Source organism: Lutra lutra, chromosome 14 (genome assembly GCF_902655055.1).
Source record: "Lutra lutra chromosome 14, mLutLut1.2, whole genome shotgun sequence".
NCBI classification, from domain to species: Eukaryota; Metazoa; Chordata; class Mammalia; order Carnivora; family Mustelidae; genus Lutra; species Lutra lutra.
Genome location: NC_062291.1, coordinates 33,434,586 through 33,456,586, shown reverse-complemented (window position 1 = coordinate 33,456,586; position 22,001 = coordinate 33,434,586). Strand labels below are relative to the sequence as shown.

The 22,001-nt window shown below is 52.2% G+C and overlaps 1 protein-coding gene across 2 annotated transcripts in view; it reads right to left on the bottom strand.

The window, feature by feature from the left end:
• Nucleotides 1-19,144: 19,144 nt before the first annotated feature.
• SLC29A3 (solute carrier family 29 member 3) overlaps nucleotides 19,145-22,001 on the bottom strand; it is a 40,198-nt gene continuing 37,341 nt past the window's right edge. For both annotated transcript variants that reach the window (XM_047702997.1, XM_047702998.1), the window contains one exon: nucleotides 19,145-21,708. In XM_047702997.1, coding sequence (XP_047558953.1) covers nucleotides 21,054-21,708 — 655 coding nt within the window. In that variant the 3' untranslated portion in view covers nucleotides 19,145-21,053. The remainder of the gene's footprint in view (nucleotides 21,709-22,001) is intronic.

Genomic DNA, 22,001 nt, shown 5'->3' with positions numbered 1-22,001 from the left:
GGGGGCAGGGGTAGAAGAGAGAGAGAGACATCTATCATGGCACACTTCTATACTTTTGAATTTTGAACCATATAAATGGCTCAAATATAAAACTAAATATAAAGGGTATGCTTCAGGCACAAGGAAAGTGATCCCAGATGGAAGCTTGGATATTCAGGAAGGAAAGAAGAGCAATAGAAAGGGAAATGTGGGTAAATACAAATGAATCTTGGTTGTATAAAACAATAAAACTAATGTCTAAAATATATAGAGAGAATTAAAATACACGACACAATAGCACATGAGTCAGGAAGGGGGTAAATGGAGTTAGAATGTTCTAAGGTCCTTGCATTGTCCAGGAAGTAGGTAAAAATGGGAACTTAAGGGAAATGTTAATAAATCAGGGATGCCCAGGCTATCTCTAGGCGAACACTAGAAAAATGGTAGATGGATGTACAGCCAATAAAAGAGAAAACCAAGTAAACAAAGTTACGTGTGCGTTTGTATTTAGAGAATTATTTGTTGTTTATAAATTGAGTCATACTTCACATATTGTCCTATAACTTGAATTTTTCTGTTAAAATATGTCCTGGAGCTCTTTCCACACTGGTACACAGAGGGTCTGACTCCTCTCTTTAATCTGCCAGCCTGCTTTCCACAGAATTGTGGTGACAACAGTGTGGGGTGTGGGGTCCTTCCAAGCCTGGGGTGCTGGGTGACTGTGTAGGACCCATGCACACAGAGCTGGCCCTGGCCGAGATGCTGATGCAGAGAGAAAGCAGTGCCTGGGGATGTTTCTGCCGCCCAAATCGGGGTGCCAGAGGTGAACCCTGCTCTGTCCCAGCTCTGAGCCCCCACAGAACCCCATTCATCACACATCAGAAAACCAAATGTCCAGGAAAGAAAGAGGCAGGCTGTGATCTGCTCCCACCTCAGGACCCTCTGCAGCCAAGCCACCCCAGAAGAGATCTTGTTCCCACAGTGGTGACAGCCTTCAGAGATGGGGGGCTAATTTGGGATAGCCTGCAAGTCACTTCCTGCTAGACACAAGCCTTCTTCAGGTCATCTCTGGGAATCACTTAGAGATAAAGTGGTTCCATTGTCCATTCTGGGGTAGTCAATGCAAGCATGCACAGAAGGTCATCTCTGTTTATGGACTCATGTCTTAAAGAGTTCATAATCCCTCTTCCTTGAACCGGAAGGGATCAGGCTTCGTCTTGTCTCTAGCCGGCAACTTTGGCTGGCTGTATTTAAGAGTATGGTTGTTGCTGGATTTATTTTTATAGTTATCTTTCATTTATTGAAATGAGCACTGTTTTTTTTTTTCATTTATGGTGGTGATAAATTTTTGAAAATAAATTGACAAGTTGAAAAGTAAGGGATTAAAATCGAAATTGAATGAATAACAGTATAGTTGGCACAGCGATAGGCCAGAAACTGGTCAGTGTGGCAAATGAATGGCTAAAATTGGAGGTTCTGACCTGAAGAATGATGTGGAAGCATCGGTGTAGCCTTCAGAGGCCCCAGCCCTCTCTCCCTAAGAAATGAGGCCGAACATCCCTTTCGGGCTTCACCCCAACCTTGTTTCCCTGCAAAGTCTCTGTCTCAGCCGGCAAAGTACACAGATACACAGAGGTTGGCACAAAGACGTTCAGTGCAGTGCTCTTTGTAATGGGGATGGGGAGGGACCTCCATGTCCTTCAGTAGGGTATTGGTCAAACAGTCTGCCCCTTGACTCATCTGTCCCATGGGCCACTCAGTTCTTCGGACCTCCCTATCCTCTCGTCTAGGTTACACTGTCCTCTTCCTGCCATCGCTCCCTGTCCTCCCCTGCTCTCGGCTGAAAGCCATTCTTCAAATCCCACCATCTCCTGGAAGCTTTCCCTACCCGCCTCCCAGACCCTTAGGTCCTCCACCGACCCTCAGAATCCTCCCTCTGTACACAGCTGTACATAGTAAGGAATCCTCAGTGGTCTTTTGGTATTTTGTCTGTTTTGTTTCCAATCGAATCATAAGCTCCCAGAGAGCAGGGACCGAGGTGTAGCTGAAGGAGCTCCAGACAGAGATCAGAAGACCCTGGCTTCAGCCCTGACTCTGCCACCCTCTGCCTGAGTGACCTTGAACAAGGCACTTCTCCCCCTGAGCCTCTATCTCCTCCTCTAGCCATGGAGAGTGAGTTCAAGGTCATGGGATCCCTCCTGCTCTACAATGCAGAAATCTAAGGTCATTTCACGTTTTCCTGTATTTTCCTATGGAAGTAGTAAAAAGCCAGATTTTGTATTTTAAGAGGGCTGTATTCATGATCTCATTTAATTCTCACAACTCCACGAGAGTTTAATTCTCGCAACTCTATGAGAGTGGTACTATGGCTGTCCCCATCTCACTGAGGAGAAAATGGAGGTGCAAGAGAGCTGTGTCAGTGAAGTTAAACTAGGTTATAGGGTGGCATCCATGAACCCTGAATTCTCAGTGGCAATAAAAGTTTACTTCCTGCTTATATATAGTGCAGTGCTGGTGGATGGCCCTCCTCCAAAGGGTGCTTGGGGACCCAGGGCACTTCCATCTTACAACTGTACTATCTGAAGAACTGCAGCCACACACAAGTCACTGTCACAGGGCAAGAAAAGGGATGGAAGAGATCTACAGTCTCTTCACCACTATTGTCTGGAGTGACAACACCACTGCTCCCATTTCTTCGGCGAGTTCATCCCATGGCCCCACTCTAACTACCAGGGAGGCTGGTTTATGGAGCGGTGAGCACTAAGAATCTGCTGAACGGAAGCTAAGGAACTTGGCCAAGGTCACACTGGAAGTGGGAGAGGCAAGGGTCTGAACCCTGATCCTGTGACTTTGGAACCTCTGTCTCACCACGGTTCTATAGGGTCCCTGAAGAGGTACCAGGTCCACAGGGGACACGGACTAGAGGTTGATGGTGGCATGATGGGCTGGCGCTACATGGTAAGAAAGAATGGGAAGAAATAGCAGTCAGACAGAAATAACATCCGGCAGCCACTGTCCACGGAACAATCCTAATGGTTCCCATCTGTTGAGCACCTGCAGCAGGCCATAAAATGTTCCATCTGATTCTCCCAATATCCTGGAAATAAAACCCACTTCCACTCTACAGATGAGGAAAGTAAGGCACGAAGAGGCTGAGCAAACTGCCCAAGGTGGAGCGTATGGGAAGCATCCGGATGCCTGCCCTCCCCCAAGTCTCTCTGGAGTTTCTCACCCAGGGGTCATCAGAAGGCTGGCGAGGGAGGACCTGGTTGAGATGTGAGTTCCCGGTCTGGATCCTGCCAACCCTTCATTGTCAAAGCCTTGGCAGAGGCAGCCTGCAGGAAAAGAGGAGCTGTTTTCCCCTGGATATCCTGAAAAATATGGAGGCAAACCACTGCCCAGGGACAGACCAATTCCCGGTGGCTTGGCTTCCTGAGGGAGTCCAGATCTGCAGTGCGGGGTGCCACCTAGAGGCCGAGCGCCGCACGGCACCTATCGCCCTTGAGGGGGGCGCCTTACCCTCCAGTCCAGAGGTGAAGGGAAACTGGCCCCTCTTACAGACCTGCACGAAAATGTCTAGTTCCCTTATCCCCAGGCATCCTAGGTCTCACTCCCTAGACTTGCTTCTACCACAAATATTAACTAATGGGCCAGGAGTCCTGAGGGACAAATTTTGGGACTGAGAGTCTAGATTTTTGGATTCAGTATCTGCTCAGCCACTAGCTGGCTGTGTGACCCAGGACAAGGCACTGCCCCCTCTGGGCTTCAGCTACCTCCCTTGTAAAATACAGGTTACAGCTAGAGGTAATACAGTGGGGCCTGGAGCCAAGCAGGCCCAAGTTTGAATCCCAGCTGTGCCGCTTCCTTGCTGTGTGACCCTTTGGGGGAGTTAATTAACTTCTCTGTGCCCCCACTTCATTCATCTACAACACGTGGGGTATAATCCCTGGCCTGTTTATTGATTGAAAGATAAAGCAAGATCTTGAAAGTCCTCTATAAACTGACTAGTCCTGTTCAGACACGTTATTCCCATCCCCACTTGACCAAATTCTTTTACTTATTCATTAATAGAGAACACCAGTGGTCAAAGGGCTGGGGATAGATGATGGTGAGCACAAGGCACAGCTTCTGCCGCCTTGCACAGCTTCTGCCGCCTTGTACACCTCGAGGGAACAGAGAAGAGATGTAACGGTACCTTCCAGAGGGCACCAAAGCCTTCTCCTTCTCCTGGCTCTGTCTCCTTGTGGGAATGATCATAACGTCATGTCCAAGGTGCCCAGCACTGTGCCCACCCAACACATCACGGACACCTATCAACGGTTTAGTCTTTTCAGCGAACTCTGAAAAGTGAGATCATCACCGTCATTCCCATCTTAGAGATGAGCCAATTGAGGCTCAGGGATTTATCCTTAAGTGGAGGAAGCTGAATTCCAATCAAGATCTGTTTGGCTCTCCAATGAGAGTACACCCTTGAATTACAGCAGGAAAAGTTCATCAGGCCTGAGTGTGAACCCTGTGTTGTGGGACCAGTGCTTTATGTGTTTCATGTTTCTTGTTCCCCTGCCAGCCATGCTGATTACATACATCACCCTAATTTTACCGATGAGAAAACCAAGGCTCTGGGTGGACAGGGGAAAGCGGTCCTTCCCCTGCCATACTGGCGGACACCTTGGGAGTTGGACCGATTATAGTAATCAGCTAATGCCTGAGCAGGGCTCTGAAGATGCAAAGCTCTTATTGAGAAGGCTAAGTATGATGATTAAGTCGTAACAGGGAATTAGCTGCGCAGGGAGATCGGGCTGCAGCCATTGGGAGAGGATTAGTGACGTGCTGCCTGATTAAGCCGAAGGCAGGCTAGGAGTGAGAGAAACTGAGAGGCTTATGGCTCCACGGTGCTGCTCACCCAGAGGGGGTGAATGACACTGGGGCTACAAGACCCCAATCATGCCCAGTGTTGAGGGACAGGGCAGCATCCAGAGAAAGCAGGCTGAGTCCCAGCATCCTTGCCTTTCTGCCATCCATCCATCCATCCATCCATCCATCCAACAAATGCTTACCCACCGTCTGCTAGGTCTCAGGCACTGTGGATACAGCCAACCAAGAACGAGAGAAAGTTGTCATTAAGCTCCCTGCCTAGTGGAGGGAGACATTTAACAATAATCACATATCAAGGAATTGTCGTTCATCTTTCTAAGCAAATAACGGTAGTGTGGTTATATTTCATTAAAGAGCCCTAATCATTCAGAGATACATATCAAAATATTTATAGATGAAATGTTATGATGCCTCAAATTAATACAGAGAGGGAGGGGGGAGTGGGGGTAGAAGCAAAAAAAGGTTGGTCCCGAGTTGGTGACTCTTGAAGCTGGGTGATAGGTACAAGCTGTTTTCTTTTGTACGTGTTTATAATTTTCCATTGGGAAAAAGAAGGTTGAAAAAACACACAAGCAGGTAAATAATTATAACATGGGATGAGGGCCTTGAAGGAAAAGCAATTGACATGGTGAGAAATTGTATTGAAGGGAGTCCCCACCACTTGACTCATTAGGAACATAGACCATCTGGGTTCAAACTCATCCGGATTTCAACTGGGGAGTCAGGGGAGATTGTTTTTAACAAGACAAGGTGCTGGGGCATCCTTAAGCCTAGTGATCACCAAAGTAATCCCTGAAAGGTGGGCTGACGGGATCCTGGGGAGAGGGCTCTAGCCTTTGGGTGTCAACTGCATTCTTCTGGCTGACTAGGGTCCTGGAGAACCCAAGACCAGCCCCCAAGTACCCTCATCCTTGTAAGAGAAGGAGCAGAGGGAGGTTTCCACTGCAAACCTGTAGCCATTGTGGCTCATGCCTGCGTCCTGTGTGTACATTACTTGTCTGCAACAGGCACCGCATCAGTAGAACAATCTCAGGGGAGTGGAGAAGGAGTCCCCATTTACAGATGAAAAAAACAGGGCTCTAAGGGGTTAAAACAAAAAGACTGACCCATAGTCAGCAGCAGAGCCAAAAATTCAAGCCTGTGTTCTTGTCCCTCCCATTCACCCCCTACTTGGAAATACAGCCATCATTCCCAGGTCACAGGACCAGACAAGTGACGAGGGACTGAGCGCTGTCATTTCCTGGAAATGTGCAGAACCAAGCAACCTTTGGCCTCTGAATGTCAGGGAAGGTAGAGTTCCGGGATAAGTCCCCTGTCCCCCCAGGCAGCTCCAGATCTGGCTCAGTTTCCAGGTGTTTGTGACAGGAGAGGCCCCAGCTCTGGGTTAAGGGACCATAGGCAGTGGGTACAGGGACCAGCCATGACAGTGCTGGTGTGAAGGGACCTCAAGAAGAGCAGCAAGGACAAGGGACCATGATGGGGCTGGTCTTCTATCCTCACTGGTGAGGAGCTTGCCCTCGGAGCTCAGGCAGACCTGGGTTCAGATCCTCCAATCTCCAGTTTCCTCTGGGTCCAGGGGTGGGGGGATGAGACAATGAAGGCAAAGCACTTAGCAGAACATTCAGCTTTCAGTGGGTGTCAGCCACTGCCTTCTACCCACTGGGCAATGACACCTCTGCATAGTCTCATCGAAGCTAGCGTTACCCTAGAAGCAGACCCAGGACAAAGATTCAAGAGCAGGGGCACCTGGGTGGCTTAGTGGTTAGGCCTTTGCCTTCAGCTCAGGTCATGATCTCAGGGTCCTGGGATCGAGTCCCGTGTTGGGCTCTCTGCTCTTTGGGGAGCCTGCTTCCTCCTCTCTCTCTCTCTCTCTCTCTCTCTCTGCCTGCCTCTCTGCCCACTTGTGGTCTCTCTCTGTCAAATAAATAAAATTAAAAAAAAAAAAAGATTCAAGAGCAGGTGGGTTATTTCAGGTGATCCCGGGAAGCCCCAGGTGAAGAGTGAGCAAGTGAGGCAAGTGAAGGAAGGAAAACAACAACCACAAAAAAAGGTGTGTTACTGAGTAGATTACCACTGAAGAAATCTGGAGCTCCAGGCCACAGGGAATTCTGGGAAACATGGTAGAAGCATAGTTCTCGAACTTTCCTGTGCATCAGACTCCCTTGGAGGGCTTATTAACACACCAGTTGCTGCCTCCCCCATCCTTCCCCGGGGAGTTTCTGACTCATTAGTTGTGGGGTGGAATCCGAGAATGTGCATTTCTAACAAATTCCCAAGTGATGTAGATTGCTACAGGTCTGGGGACCACACCGAAGAACCATGTGTAAAATGTCCCAGCATGGTCCTACCTGAGGGTTGATGGCCGCCAGCTCTGTGTCCATATGTTTGAGAACTGTTTCCAAGAGCATTAACTCTCTAGAACTCAGTGCACTCACTTGGCAGCCCCAGCTTGTGGCCAAAGCCTGAGAAAGCCCAACTAAAGCCATTGCTAGAGCCCCGCCCCCACCCTCAGGGGAGGGCCTGCAGCCTACATGCCTCATAGGGAGAGGAGCAGCAAGAAAGCCTGCAAGGTAGTTTGGTGTCTGATTGATGGACTTGAATGGGAACTAAGGGTCAAGGATGCCTTTGTGTAGGGCCCTAGCAGTGTTCTACATGTGCTCATAGAGTTCTGTAAAATTAGCAAGTGTTTTGTTCTGATTTCTTTTAACATTTTACACAAGTATTCTTTTTTTTTTTTAAGATTTTATTTATTTATTTGACAGAGATCACAAGTAGGCAGAGGCAGACAGAGAGAGAGAGAGAGGGGGAAGGAGGCTTTCCGCGGAGCAGAGAGCCCGATGTGGGGCTCGATCCCAGGACTCTGGGATCATGACCCGAGCCGAAGGCAGAGGCTTTAACCCACTGAGCCACCCAGGCGCCCCATACACAAGTATTCTTTTTGTGCCTAATTTTATATTGGCAATTTGCAACTCTTTTTCCTAAAGAGGACCCCTAAATTATCTGTTTCAGGAGCCAAAGAACCTGGGTTGGCCCCTGCAGATAGGGCTAATACGAACACAGACTTCTTTGCTGAGTTGAAATGAGTGTCTACTGCTTGACTCAAGAAAACAGACCAGGGCACCTGGGTGGCTCAATCATTTCGGTGTCTGCCTTCTGCTCGGGTCATGATCCTGGGGTCCTCAGATTGAGTCCCTCATTGGACTCCTTGCTCAGCAGGGAGCCTGCTTCTCCCTCTGCCTGCTGCTTCACCTGCTTCCCCTCCTCTCTCTCTCTCTGTGTCAAATAAAATCTTTAAAAATAAAAAGACCAACTGAGTTCAAGAATATCTAGATTCAGTATGCCTCTGCTACTCCCTGAGTTACTTTGGAAAACGTGCCTAATCTCTCTAAGATCTCCGTTTACTCATTTACGGAATGAGGACAGTAATCATTTTTTCCCTGCAGGATCAGATAAGGATCAAATGAAATAACCCCTAAAAACAGCCAGGCCCACAGTAAATGTTCAATAAACATAAGTATCTTTTTTTATTGTTGTTAGTCCCCATCATTTACTCTTATCATTTGCCTTGATGATCTCTTTCCTCCAAGTCCAGGTAGGAGTGAAGGAACTGGACACAGGAAAAATTCCTTGGGGACTGTTAGCTCGCCTCCCTAACCTGCTACCATGCCAGCTCCTTTGCCCAGCTAGCCCTGCCCCCTCACCTGGGCGCTGGGCTCGTTGCCAGGCAACCACTGCCCGCCCCCGCACGAGGATTGGCTGTGCGGCATGGCTCCCGGCAAGGCCCGCGGCTCCCGGAAGTTGCACTGGCCATCTGTTTCGCGGCGGGTGGCAGTTGTGGCGTCAGAGAAGCCAATGTGGGCGGCGAGGCCCCAATGCTGGGAACGGATCCCAGCCGAAGGGAGCGCGGCGGGTCCGCGGCATCGCTGCAAGTCATCGGGTGGGACGGCCTCGGGGGAATGAGGATCTGCCACCTCCCGCCGGTGGTGTAAGTCTCTTGCTAGGCCAAGATCTGAGAAGACAGGGCTGAGTGTGGGAGGCAGCTTGGAGCATCTGCAGCACCTCCTGTTATGCCACCCCGGCTCTGAGCCCCAAGGCTCTGAGCCCCAAAGATCGGACTCTCCTGGACCTGGCCTGCCAACCTGATTCAGCTCTGTGACCTTGGGCAAATGACCCCCCGGAAGCAGCTTTGTCTTGCTGGCACTGATAATATCAGCAGTGATTAATACTCAGTGACATGATTAGTGATGCTTATTTTTTACCCTTGATAAGCATTCTGTCATCCATGCCTTCTGATCCCAGGAGATAGTATTTATATTATCCCCATTTTGCAGCCATGAGGAAGAAACTGTCTGGGGAGTTTCTAGCTCCAGGTCGTGCAACTCCGGAGCCCCAGATTTTTAACTTAAAAGCTTCTTGTGAGGATTGATGAGAGGATGTCAAGTCTTAGCCAAGTGCCAGGCATCTGCCAAGTGCTCAGGCAAGGTTAGTGGGTAACAGATTCGTGGTAACAAGTAATGGCAGTTGTACCAGCATTAAAGAGTGACGTTGGCTGCAGCTTTGTTAGAACATACTGCTTGGTCCACTTGGGACAGGGACAGTCTGGAAAACGAAACTGCCCTACTCCAGTTTCAAGTCCTTAAAACTGTTGAAGCTGCTGTTGTCTTCTACTTCCTACTTACATTTCTCTCCACTTCTATTTTTACCCCTTTCTCTCATTTTTACCAGTTATTGCTAGCTCTGGGGCTGAAGCCCTTTGCCTCTGAAAATGGCCTGGTTTGTGCCCTGAATTTAAAGGGAACAATGAATAACTTCAAAAGTTCTCACTTTTATGGGCTAATAAGAAAACAACCACAAGAGGAGAGTTAATGGGGCCTAAAGTTAAAAGGGGGCCTTACCTAGCCCTTGACCTCCAAGTAGAACATTGTGGTTCTCAGGGCACGTAGATGTCTGTATTTTTCTTAAATGTCCGAGACACTCTTTGGGATTTGGGGACTCCTGCCTGGATGTCAGTTTACCTGCCTTTAAAATAATAAACTTGAATGATATTTGCCATATGCAAATGCCATCTGTATGTTTTTAATGTAATATTCTTTAAGTCAGTTGCTTTTCTTAAATTTGCTTTTAAAAAAACTGTAGGGGGCGCCTGTGTGGCTCAGTGGGTTAAGCTGCTGCCTTCCGCTCAGGTCATGATCTCAGGGTCCTGGGATCAAGCCCCACATCGGGCTCTCTGCTCAGCAGGGAGCCTGCTTCCCTCTCTCTCTCTCTCTCTCTGCCTGCCTCTCCGTCTGCTTGTGATCTCTGTCAAATAAATGAAGTCTTTAAAAAAACAAAAAATAAAAAACAAAAAAACTGTAGGGACACCTGGGTGACTCAGTCCTCTTAAGCATGTGCCTTCCACTCAGGTCATGATCCCGGAGTCCCAGGATCAAGCTCCCTATCAGGCTTTCTGCTCAGCAGGGAGTCTGCTTCTCCCTCTCCTGCTCCCCCTGCTGTGCTCTCTCTCTCTCTCTGTGTGTCAAATAAATAAATAAAATCTTTAAAAATGAATAAATAAAAAGCAAACCATAGGCGTTCCTGGCTGGCTCAGTCATTAGATCTTGTCACTCTCGATCTTGGGGTCATGAGTTCAAGCCCCACGTTGGGTTGTAGAGTTTACTTTAAAAAAAAAAAAAAAAGCAAACTATATATCATTATTTAATAGGAAACCAGTATCCCCTATCATAAATAGAAAAGGCAAGAAAGCATATAAAGAAAGAAAAATAGAAATAAAAACGTGCCCAATTCTAGCAGGCAAGACCTTGAACTGAAGGCAGATCTCATTTTGTCAAAAAGGGAGAAGAGCAGGTTTTAGCGAGGTGTTGAAGACTTTCAAGCACTAAACTGAAAGTGGTCTCCGTGGGTAATCAGGGTTGAAAGAACTGAAAAGGGGTGAACCTCCATGTACTGGGATGCTGCCTCTTGACCCCTCCGACCTCTTAGCAGAGTAGTTCACTTTCACACTTGAAGACACAGTGACCAGGACACTGTGGAGTTGTCTAATATCTAGTCTTTGCTCTGATTCTCTTTGGGCTTGCAGGGCACATGGGGAGCAGGAGATATTCTACAATGAGTGTGCCACAAGGCTGTCCCCTCATACTGTTCCTTCTCTGCCTCTGGCCCCTCTCAGGCACAGGTGGTCTTTTGGCAGAATCTGATAGGCACCTGATGTGCGCTCAAGTCTTCAACCACCTGCTCCGCCTTCCCAGGACTGTAGGAGGCGAGGGGGAAGGGGGCTTACCTTCTGTCTTACCTTCTGGGGGTGGGGAGATGTAACTCACACAGACAAGCAACCCCACTTATAGATCAGAGTCCCTGCTTTGCCAAAGGGTGTGTGAACAGGAAGGGGACATTGGGGAAAGGGTTTTCTATGGAGCAGAATGTGGACAATGACACCAGCGGCAGCAAGCAAGGAAGAGTTAGGAAAACCTAAAGGGGGCCTCAACTCATGGCGGAGTCATTGGCTGCTACCTCTCACTAACTGTTATTCCCCCTCTGACGGCCTGCACCTTCCAGGATGGATGTAGGGGAGGATTGGGCGGGACCACTCTCCCTATAGTTGCCCCCTATACAAAAGTCTAGGCTTCTAGGGCCTCCTCCAGCCCCAGGATGCAGCCCATGGCTTTTCTTAGTATCAGCTAGTTCCTGTGGCTTTGGGGCTCCCATGGAACTCTGTCTTCTTTTCCTGAAGTAGTAGGGACATCCACAGTCTGCAAACTGCTCAGGAAGGCAAAGGGAGGGAGCCACCGACCAGGGGGCTACCCAGGATTGCTGCCTGGGGTCTGTCCTGTGTGTCACAAGGAGGGTGAGAAGTGGTATGAGGAAGAGAAAGGAGCTCCGGAAGTCTCAATAAACGTCTCTGAGTCCCGGCTACATTTCTAAGTAAGGCAAGGCTTTGAATATTTAGGAAGACAAAGGAGAGGAAATAGGCACAGAGAAAGAGGAAAATAAGAGGTCTGTCTGGCTCAAAGGAAGTGGCATTTAACCTTCTACTAATAAAAAGGAACATGCATGGGCCCAGCAAGAGTACAAATCAAGGCCCATATACCGTGTGTCTCCATATTAAGTTACAAGTCAAGTAGCAAACTTAAATATGCTCTTCCTTCTGGAAGCTCAGGTCTGCATTGGGAATTCTCTGACTTCTTAGAGTTCTGCTGTGGAATGGGGTGGTTCACCCCCACCTGTAGAGGGGTCTCCTGTGCACAGATTGGATGCCAAACCCATATGTCCCAATGTAGCACTGCTTGCACACGGCCATCCCCGGGGTCTAGAAGCGCCTCGAGCAGTCTTGGCTGTGGGAGGATGAACCACCGGGGCCCTGTTTGCAAGTTTAAGCCCATGTAGGCAAGGGATTTGGGAGTCCTGGGCACCCAGAGCATGGTCCAGAAGGGGGAGGGGATGTGAGCACCTGGCTACCAAGTCCCCTTGAACCTACAGACCCCAGCCCCTGTTGGATGGGATACAAGTGGGCCTGCGGTTAGTTCAGCAGTCTTCATGCTTTCTGCAGCTTACAAGGCACCCCGAGCTGATCAGAACTTCGAGGTATGCAAGATTAGTTCCCCATTATACAGGCGGGAACACGGAGGCTGACAGAGGTTAAGGCCTTACCCAGAGTCCCCTGATTGCAATCCCCGTCCCTGAGCTCTTCCCTATTGAAGAATTCAGGTGTCTAGTCCTTATCCAACGTGGCAGGAGCCAAACATCTTGAGCAGCAAAAAGCAAGGTAAAGGGACATTTCCTGATGGCGTCATATCAGACCAACTGGTATGGTGTTAACAGGCCTGGTGCATTTTGGCATTTGACCCCTCCTGTTCCCTTCTCACAGAACTTTATGGGCAGAAGGTGAGCCACAGACCACTCCCTTCTGAAAGGCAACTTTGGTAAAGCAAGGCCAGACGTCTACATTCTTAGAGCACAAAATGTTATGAGAAAATGCAGTTTCTGTTGCAAAAAGTGTTGCTCTTTGGTAATGGCTCATTTCCCTTTTTGAGTCTCAGCAAAGACTCAGCAAAATTAAAAACAGTTAACACCACCTCAGCAGCTGATGGGCCCTGAGAACAGGTAGGAAATTGTGACTCTGGCCTTGGCAGGAGGTGGCTCTGCACCACCCCCAACCCCCCACTCCCCCACCCCTGGCTGCTGCTCCCCGATTATAGGCCCCGGAGTAGGGAGTGGGAACATGGCTCCTTCCCACTTGTCAACTCCAAGCTATGGGCAGGACACCTTGCCCATCAGGCCTCCCTCTTTCTCATTCCTTAATCCCTCCTCCCTCCTGAATATTTATGGTGGAGGGAGCAGGTGAAAAAGAGGCAGCCGAGGAGTATAAACCTTCCGGATGAGCTGGCAGAGAGCATGAGTTTGGCTCTTACCATGCACCGGCTCTGCCCTGGATCTGTGATCACTTTTAAGGAACGATGATTGAGTGCCCACAATGCATTCGCTTCTCTACAGGCTTTCCAGTCCTGAGCCCTCAGCTGGAACAGGAGCAGACAGAGGCCTTGCTCTCTCTCCCTGGGCCAGGTGTGAGCTGCTGAAGAGCCCTCATCTGTCTTCCGTGGTCTCCGCAGAGCCACTCTTGGGTTTCCGGATTCCCAGACCAGCCGCATCAGCACCACCTGGGCACTTGTTAAAAAATGCAAATTCTCATGGCCTACCCCAGGCCCCGGGAACTCGGGGTGGGTACCTCAATCTGCATGTTGTCCAGCACTCCGGGTGTGGCTGGGGGGGCGGGGGAGATGCCGCTACAATCCCTTCAGGTGCTGGCATCCTGCAGTCAGACGGACCTGAGCTTGAATCTCAGCATTGCCCCTTAGCAGCTTGTGTCCGAGTCTTAGTTTTGGCACCTATAAAATGGGACTACTACGACTTCCTCCTGGTGAGTTGGACAGACTAAGGAAGATTATGCATTGACATGCTGCTTTACAGGGCTCCATGCGTGGTCACTCTTCTGCTTCTCTGGAAGTTAGATGAGACAGAGTAACCCCAGGAAGGCGTGGCAGGCCCTTTCAGATGTGTGCTTCTGACTCATGCCTAAAGCCACCTGCAGCACCCTGTGATCCTGTGCCTGGTTCTGGGGACCGGACCGGGACTGACATTGTCGGTAGATCTGCTTGATTCCCAGCTTCTCTAAAGGAAACCCCTGCCTTCAAGAGCAGTGCGCAAACCTCCTCGGGGGACCGTGGGTACTCTGTCAACTGCTTTCCCAGACAAGGAAACAGGTTAAGAAATTTGTCCCCAGGGGCACCTGGGTGGCTCAGTGGGTTAAGCCTCTGCCTTCGGCTCAGTTCATGATCTCAGGGTCTTGGGATCGAGCCCCGCATCGGGCTCTCTGCTCAGCAGGGAGCCTGCTCCCCTCTCTCTCTCTGCCTGCCTCTCTGCCTACTTGTGATCGCTCTCTCTCTCTCTCTTTCTCTAAAAAAAAAAAAAAAAAAAAAAAAAAAAAAATTGTCCCCAGTTGGGATGCAAAATTGGGCAGGCTCCAGAGTCCCACCGTTCAGCACTGTGCTGTGTGCGAGGACACCATCTAAATGGGGCAGGTCCCTGGCCTCCCGGGGATCTAAAACCTTAGAACACGGATTCCTCTGATGGCCTGACAGATGCCTGTGGTCCCTCTGCCCAGAAGCACACAGACTTCTGCACTTGCTCTCAGGGCTCCGGGAGCCTCTCACTGCTCCCAGGGCGGCGGAGCAACACCTGTGTAGGGCTCTTGGAAGAAAACAAGGACAGAAGAAGTCCAGGGCCTTTAGCATGCTCTGCCCTCGTTACGCTCCACAGAGCAGGCCTGGGGCCTGAGCGGCAGGGTCAGGCCTTGCAGGGAGACTGCTGCGGGGAAGGTTTCGCATCCTTCTGTCTAGAGTGAAGCATGTGGGAAATGGGCTGGGAACGCGGGGCTATTTCCCGATGAGCAGGAGTGGGATGCTCCATCTCCTCGGGGCTCTGGGGACTTGGTCTGGAAGAATCTGCTGATCAGCACAAGGCTGGGTGCCTGACCGTCTAGAGTAACCCGTGTCATCTTGGCAAGAAGCAGAGGTTGGACTTGGTGACCTCAGGACCCCTCCCGGCTCTAGGTGTGTTTAAGTTGGGGATGAGAGGTGTGGGCATCTGAGGACCTCACGCTTCAGCCTGCTTCAGTGTCTGGGAAGGGGGGGCCCAGCCCTGGTTCCACCTCTGGTTCCTTGGCACCCTGGAGAGGACTCAATGCGAGGCATAAGCCATGTAAGGCGGAGGCAGTGAGGCTCCTGCCTGTAATCATGTGTTCCACAACCTGGCCCTTGGCTCGGTGCACTTTAAGTTCCGGGTGCCTGTAAAGCCTGCTGCTCTGGTCACTGAGGACCAGTGACTTCATCAAACACCACAGAGGCACTGAGGGCAGGCCAGGTGGCCTCTGTGCCTTGCCCAGGACAGGTCAGTCCTGCTGCAGGAAGGCTGGACGCTCCACGGTGCTTGCCGCCCACCCAGCATGTGGCCCAGGGCTCCTCCCACCAGGAAGCCTTCTAGGCAGCACCGGGGCCCCAGAGAGAAGCCAGGCTTTGGAACCTACAGCCCTAGGCTGAATTCCAACTTGACCTCTTGCTGACTTAACCTCTCGGAGTCTCAGTTTCCTCCTCTGTGAGATGGCAATGGCCGCCCCAGCCAGCAGGGTTGTTGTATGTGGGCATAGCCCGGACGTGGTGGGCACTGAGTCAGCAGCCAGCAGCCCCCTCCTTTACTGCGATGCAGGGAGGAGCCGGGCCTGTGCGGAGGCTCACAGCACCCCCCTCCTCCGGCCTTTGCAGAGCCTGGCTACAACTATAAAATCTGCATCGCAGCCCAACATGGAAGCAGAGCCACGCCTTGTCCGTGAGGGCTCTTCCAAGGTTCAAGTCGCCAAAGCCTTCCCTGGGCATAACAAGGCAGAAGCATCACGCTATGGGTAGGAAACACCTTTCCAGCTGCCTCCACCCAAAGGTGTGCGAGGTGGGGAGGAAAGGAAAGCAGCTGTGACTTCAAGACAGAGCTAGTGGCCATGCCTGGAACCTTTACAGCATACCTCTCACTCCTGTTCACCCAACCACCCGCCCTCCCAGAGCTGGCAGGGGACCCGACTCCCAGCCCACCCTCATTTCCTCTCTTTTTGCTTCCTTCTTTCCTCCCTCCTCCCCTCCATCCTTCCCCTCCTGTCTTTTCTCTTCTCCCCACTTGTAAAATAATCAGTAGGTGAGCACCATCGAGCCACATTCTCGGAGAAGCTCGGCCAAGCAGACTCTGTTGGCCCCAACGGTGGGCCGCACTGGGAGATGTGGCTTTGAGAGGTGGGCAGGGGAGGGCCAGGACAGCTGGCACAGGGGACACGTCCAGAATCTAGTGAGTGAAAGAGACAACGTCAACGAGTTAGTCCTCACAGGTAAACTGGGAAGAGGCAAATATACAGCCTTCTGGAAGCTGGCAAGGAGCGCCGATTACACTGGGCTCAATCCTGAAGGTTTTCTGTGAGTTACCACCATGCCACTTAACACATACAACAGCCAGATGCGTGGCTGGAACAACCATGGCCAGTCAGTCTGAACTTGCCCCTGGTGCAAGGACAAGGAAGTGGTGAGACTCAGACCTGGGCTGGCCGGCTCCAGAGCCCAGAACCACTTTGAGACACGACCAGTGTCTACAGAGCATCTGTGTAGCTAGCCACCTGTGGATGAGGGAGGCAGGGCGGGAGGGGGCCACTTTTCCAGATTAGGCTTAACAACAGATCGACGGGGCTGGCCCAGAGGTCAAAGCGAGGGGCAGAGTGTGGTCTAGGTCTTGGAGTCCCAGTTTTCTGCCTCAGCCATCCAGCCCCCAGGTCGGGTGTGTCTAGGCCGGACCCAGGCAGGGCGATAAAGAGCAGGCATCAGGACCAGAGGTGCTGGGCCCTGGGACTGGGCAAGGGACGGGTTCCGAAGCGCCGGGTGCCACACTGTCCCGGAAGCAACGGAAAGTCTGTTAAGGATCTGCTATTTGCTAGGTTCTTCTACCTACAACCCAGGGGCTTTGTTACCTCTTACGGTGGCCCTGAGAAGCTTCTCATTTCAGATGGGAGAGGGTAACAGCAAGACTGGGCCAAAGGACCCATCTGGGAGGCGGCAGAACCAGAACTCCCACGTGAGGCGGGTGCCAGAAGCCTTGGCTGTCCAGTCCTCCCACACACTGCAGGCCTGGAGCTCCCTCCCACTGGCAGGCAAGGGCAGGAACAGGGTGCTGTTCTCAGGGGGGATGCACAGGGCCATCACATCAGCTGGCCAGAGTCTTGTGAGGACAGAGAGCATGACCGACTCCATCACTCTCCCTTGGGTCAAGCCCACGGCAGCCTGAAGTTGAGGTCATCTGTCAGGCTGAGTTTGGGTCAGCCTGCCACGTGCACTGTGAGGCCTGGTGCAGCCCGGCTGATGTGGGCTGGGTGTCAGGAAAGAGTGGGTGTGTTGGGTTGGCTCACTGGCACCCTGGACAGTCACATTCCAGAACTTATCATTCCCTTTGCAGATGAGGAAGTGAGGTCCCAAAGACAACGTGACTCAGAGCCAGTGCCTGGTGGAGATAGGGGCAAGGCTTCCTGACTCCCAAACCATGTTCTGTGCCCTACAACCCTGTGTCCAAAGGTGGGCCCAGCACCAGCAGCCACACTGTAGCGACCTCAGCAGCAGGGGCTGGTGGGGCAGAGAAGGGGCTGTGGGGACCAGGATGGCAGGGGCTGGGGATCGGACTGGACAGGGCAAGGGCTGGAAGCAACCCAAGGTCCTGTGCCAGGGCCCATGAGGACCCAGTCCAGAGGGGGCTGATCAGCTGCACTGGTCCGATCAGTTAGGCCAGGGCCAGTGGGCAATCCATCTACTTGGCACAACATTCCCACCAGGCCATGGGGTGGGGAGTCAGGGAGACAGGATTCAAGAACCAAGGAGAAAGTCAAGGTTCAAGCAGGGGAGCAAGAGGGCAGGGCGGGCGAGGACCTCTCAGTTTAGGGAGAGCTGGATATTTGATTCTTGTCTAGGCCACCTGGTAGCTGAGTGCCCTTGGGTACGTTACTTAGTCTTTCTGAGCCTCCTTGTTTTCAGCTATGGATGGGGAGGTAATCGAGGTGAAGCACCTGGTGGAGGACAGCACCGGGCGAGGGCTCTGGGGGGCTGATGGAAAGGTTGGATGCTGGGTCTGTGGCCTGCTGACTACTCCCACCTGCTGTGGGGCTGAAATCCCTTCTGGAATCCTGCCAGGGTCCAAGCTGAACTGGGAAGTGGGCCAACCTCAGCCAGTAGGTGGAGGGCAGCAATGACTCAGGCCCAGCCGGCGCCGTCACCGAGGAAGTGAGGATGGCAAACAGATACTAGCGGCTTTGCTCAGAAAGCCCACAAAGGTGAGCCTGGACTGTCAATGCAACCGCCCATGCCGATGGAATGAAACCTCTCAGCTGACTTCTGGCCCTCTCTCTTCTACTTGGAGTTCTCTTTAAAGCATTACACGGTCTCAGAAGCCGGGGTCCTGCAGTGACCTCCTCCCACATCATGTCCAAGCTGCTGCGGGGGCCCCAAATCTTCTCGAGGCAGCCCTGGGCCAGAGATGGCAGGAGGAGTCGTCCTTTGCGAATGACATCTCCTCTTGTAGGAACAAGCGTTTTCTTAGAAGCACCTGTCACTCGCTAGTCGAAGAGTCCGCTCTGGTGGCTGCCTCTGGCTTTCTTTGTTGAATAAAAGGAGGAAAATAAAGATATGTATGGTCTGGAATATAGACAAGGGCACGTACTAAAAACTGGCCCTTGGGATCGAATCAGAGACGAGGAGGCAAAGCCAGCTTCTTGGGGACTCCCCCACCCTCACACTGAAAAATATCCTTCTCTTCAGCAAGTTTGGTTCACTCCCCAAAGCGCGTGAGCTAGTTCCACACTTGTGGTCACGTGAGACTAACCCCACGAGCAAGTCCAGTGCCTGGGAACAACCGTGTGTGAACACCGCTGTCTGTCCTGCTGCTGGGAGACGTGTTTTTACTTTCCTCCCTCCCTCCCTGGGAAGGAATGATCCCTTGTGAAATGCTCACAAAGGTGAGCAACTAAGTCGGCATCACCCCACCAGCCCCCAAGCAGCTGATGCCTCCTCCTCCAGGAAGCTGGCCTGTTCCCCTCGCCGCCCCCACTCCACCCCCGGCTGGCTACTCTCTTGCCCCTTCACTTCAGCCTGAGGTTGGGATGAGTCACCAGCCAGACCACTGCCACCAAATGATCACCAGCATTAGAGGTAGGGGAAAAAAACCAAGGGCGAGATTTCAAGCTCCTGCAAGGGGAGGAGAGACAGGAGAATTTATTTTTAGCTAAAAAAAATTTTTTTTGTATTCTATATACCAAGTTTCAGAAAACCTTTCCAGGGTGTCTTCTCTAATTCTCTGGCCAGAGAAAGGGAGTGTGTCCTAGCCTGAGAAGGAGGGGAACATAAGCTGCTCCCACTGGGTGGATTACTGGCTGCTTCCAGGGCTAATCGGCTGTCTGCAGGACACTGGGGTGCCCGAGCTCTTCCGAGAAGGAGCGGGTGGATTGATGGCCCTTGGGGTTGCTGCTTCCTGGGGGGCAAGCTCTGTTCTTTCTGCATGACTCTCAAGAAAGAACTCCTGGGTCTGATCTAGCTCCTTTCTCTCGGATTCCCAAGCCAGCCTGCTCCCCCAAGGAACAGCGCTGCAGAAGCCTTCAAGGAACTAGAGTAATGTAAATTACTACTCACATCAGACCATCCTGGGGGGCCACACAAATTGAGGGTCGCCTGCTGCAAAAACAGCTTCAAAATACACAGCAGATGCAGGACAAACCAGGACAGAGCACCACTCAGCACCTGGCCGAAGCTTCAGAGCTATCCTGATGTGCATATGGGCCCGGGAGGGTGGTGCCCCCTTTCGGGACACCTGCTGCCCCTCCAAGTCTAGGGCCCACCGCTCTGCCTGCTGCTTGGCTGTGGCTCAGTGCACAGGGGCTCCGAGGAGATGGGAAGGAGGGAAGGATGAAGGGAGTACACCTCCTGTGGGTCACAACAGGCTGGAGATGCCCCCTGCCCCCAGCCCTGGGTTAAGGGTACCAGGGCCTTACTATTTCTGGGATATAAGGCACAACCCCATAGGATTCCTATACCCTGTCTTCAAATATCCTCACATCATCCAGTTGGAGGATGCCGTTTCTGGCCGCGACCCTGACTAATCCAGGTACCAGTCAGGCTCTCATTAAATATCCAGGTATTCATTATGCCCTTGAACCAAGGTGCTTGACATCTTGTAAACATGGACGTGAAAAGACCCCCACCCTAGAGCAAGCCACAGACCACGTGGAGGATCCCTGTCAGAACTCCCAGGCCTGACCCCCTCAGTCTCTAGGATGGGGGAGCCTTCTAGAGCCCAAGTTTAGGGAATGGAGGATTCCTAGAAGGCCTGTCTTTCTGGGGTCCCCTGTCCAGTGGGCGGATACTCTCTCGCCCACAGAAAGCAGGGGTCTGCACAGCCTTGGGTCTTGGGCCTGAGAACTGGCTATTCCAGTGGACTTTTTTTTTTTTTTTTTTTTTAAGTAGGCTCCACATGCCCACTATGGAGCCCAGCGCGGGGCCCAAACTCACTAGAGGACCCTGAGATCAAGACCTGAGCTGAAAATCAAGAGTCCGACACTTAACCCACTGAGCCGCTAGGTGTCCCTCCAGGAGATTTCTATTCTAGGGGAACCCCCTGGAGAGGGAGGGCTGGGAATTGCTACGTCCTGCTGTCCCCAGGAGGGAGCAAGACGGGGAGAGACGAAGGGCCTGTGGTCGGGTTTTGGCACTGGCCTTGTAACAGTTTGGAGTCAACACTGGTGACAAAGTTCACAAGAGGCTGTAAAACGAGGCGGAATGTAACCAGAAAGGCGATGGGCATGTCCACTGTCCTCTGAGTAACTGTGGTCATGGGGCCCCACTCGCATGTCTTTTGGTCTCCTTCAGAGGTCTCAGGAGAGCTATTGAAAGTGTCTGGAATGTGTGCCTGGCACGGCTATCAGCTCCCCGGGGAGACGGGAGGCCTGGGCGTGCTCGGCTCTGCACCGGGCCCAGCTGCCGCTCTCTTCTGCATGCTGACCCAGCCCTCCCGACACTCGCTCCCCACCCACTGGGGCTCCTAAGTGTCTGTCGCAGGGCTCCGAGGTTCCTGCCATCACGCCTCTTCTAGATGAGGTGCACGAGCAGGGTGGAGCAGGCCGAGCCCAGGACCAAGCCCAAGCACAAATAGAAGGACATCACCACCCCCGTGGCCTCAGCCAGCTCGCGGGGCACGATCTTCGGCCCGTACATGAGCGCCAGCGTGCTGAGGTAGCCGTTGCTGAGGCCGAGCAGGGAGGTGAAGAGCACCGGGTAGAGGTCGGACCGGAAGAGCACCGTGTGCAGGTGGACGCGGGGCTGATAGTTGCAGAACATGAAGAGGGGGAGGAGGCAGGTCCGGAGGAGCACCAGCCCGGGGAGCACCTTGCTCCTGGGCCCCGGCACCTGAATCCAGGCTGTGACCTGCCGGCCACACAGGTCAGCAAAGTTATACAGGAGGAAGGTGGTGAGGGGGACGAAGAACCTGGTGGTCCACGGTGAGCCCGAGCCCTTGTCGAGGGACTCAATGTTGGTGGAGACAGCGGGGAAGACGAGGCTGGTGATGAAGAAGAGGTAGACGACGCAGAAGCCCAGGCCGGCGGTCTTCTTCAGGATGGGGCGGAGGGGTGGTATAGAGGAGTCGCGGGATCTGAGGGCTGCCAAGGGGGCGCTGGGGGAGTCCTGGCTTGGCTGCTCTTCCCCAGAAAGCACAGGGGCTGGCCAAACAGGTCTCAGGTAGAACCTGCAGAGGGAGAGGGCTCACGGTCAGAGGGCCCCAGAAAGCAGGGTCACTTGGGAGTTCTGGGGACATGGGCAAGGGACCCACAGGCCTGGTGCATGAAGCCTCAGGAAGCCCTCAGACATATGTGTGCCCAGGCAGCCACAGGGAGATCCGCACAGTCCTTGGCCTGCCCATCCTGGTGCTGCCTGAAAGGCTGGCCACGAGCAGGGACAGAGGGAAGCAGCACTAACGGCCGCATAGTGAGCCATTGTTTTCATTTTGCTTTGGTGAAGACATGGAGATAAAATAGCACT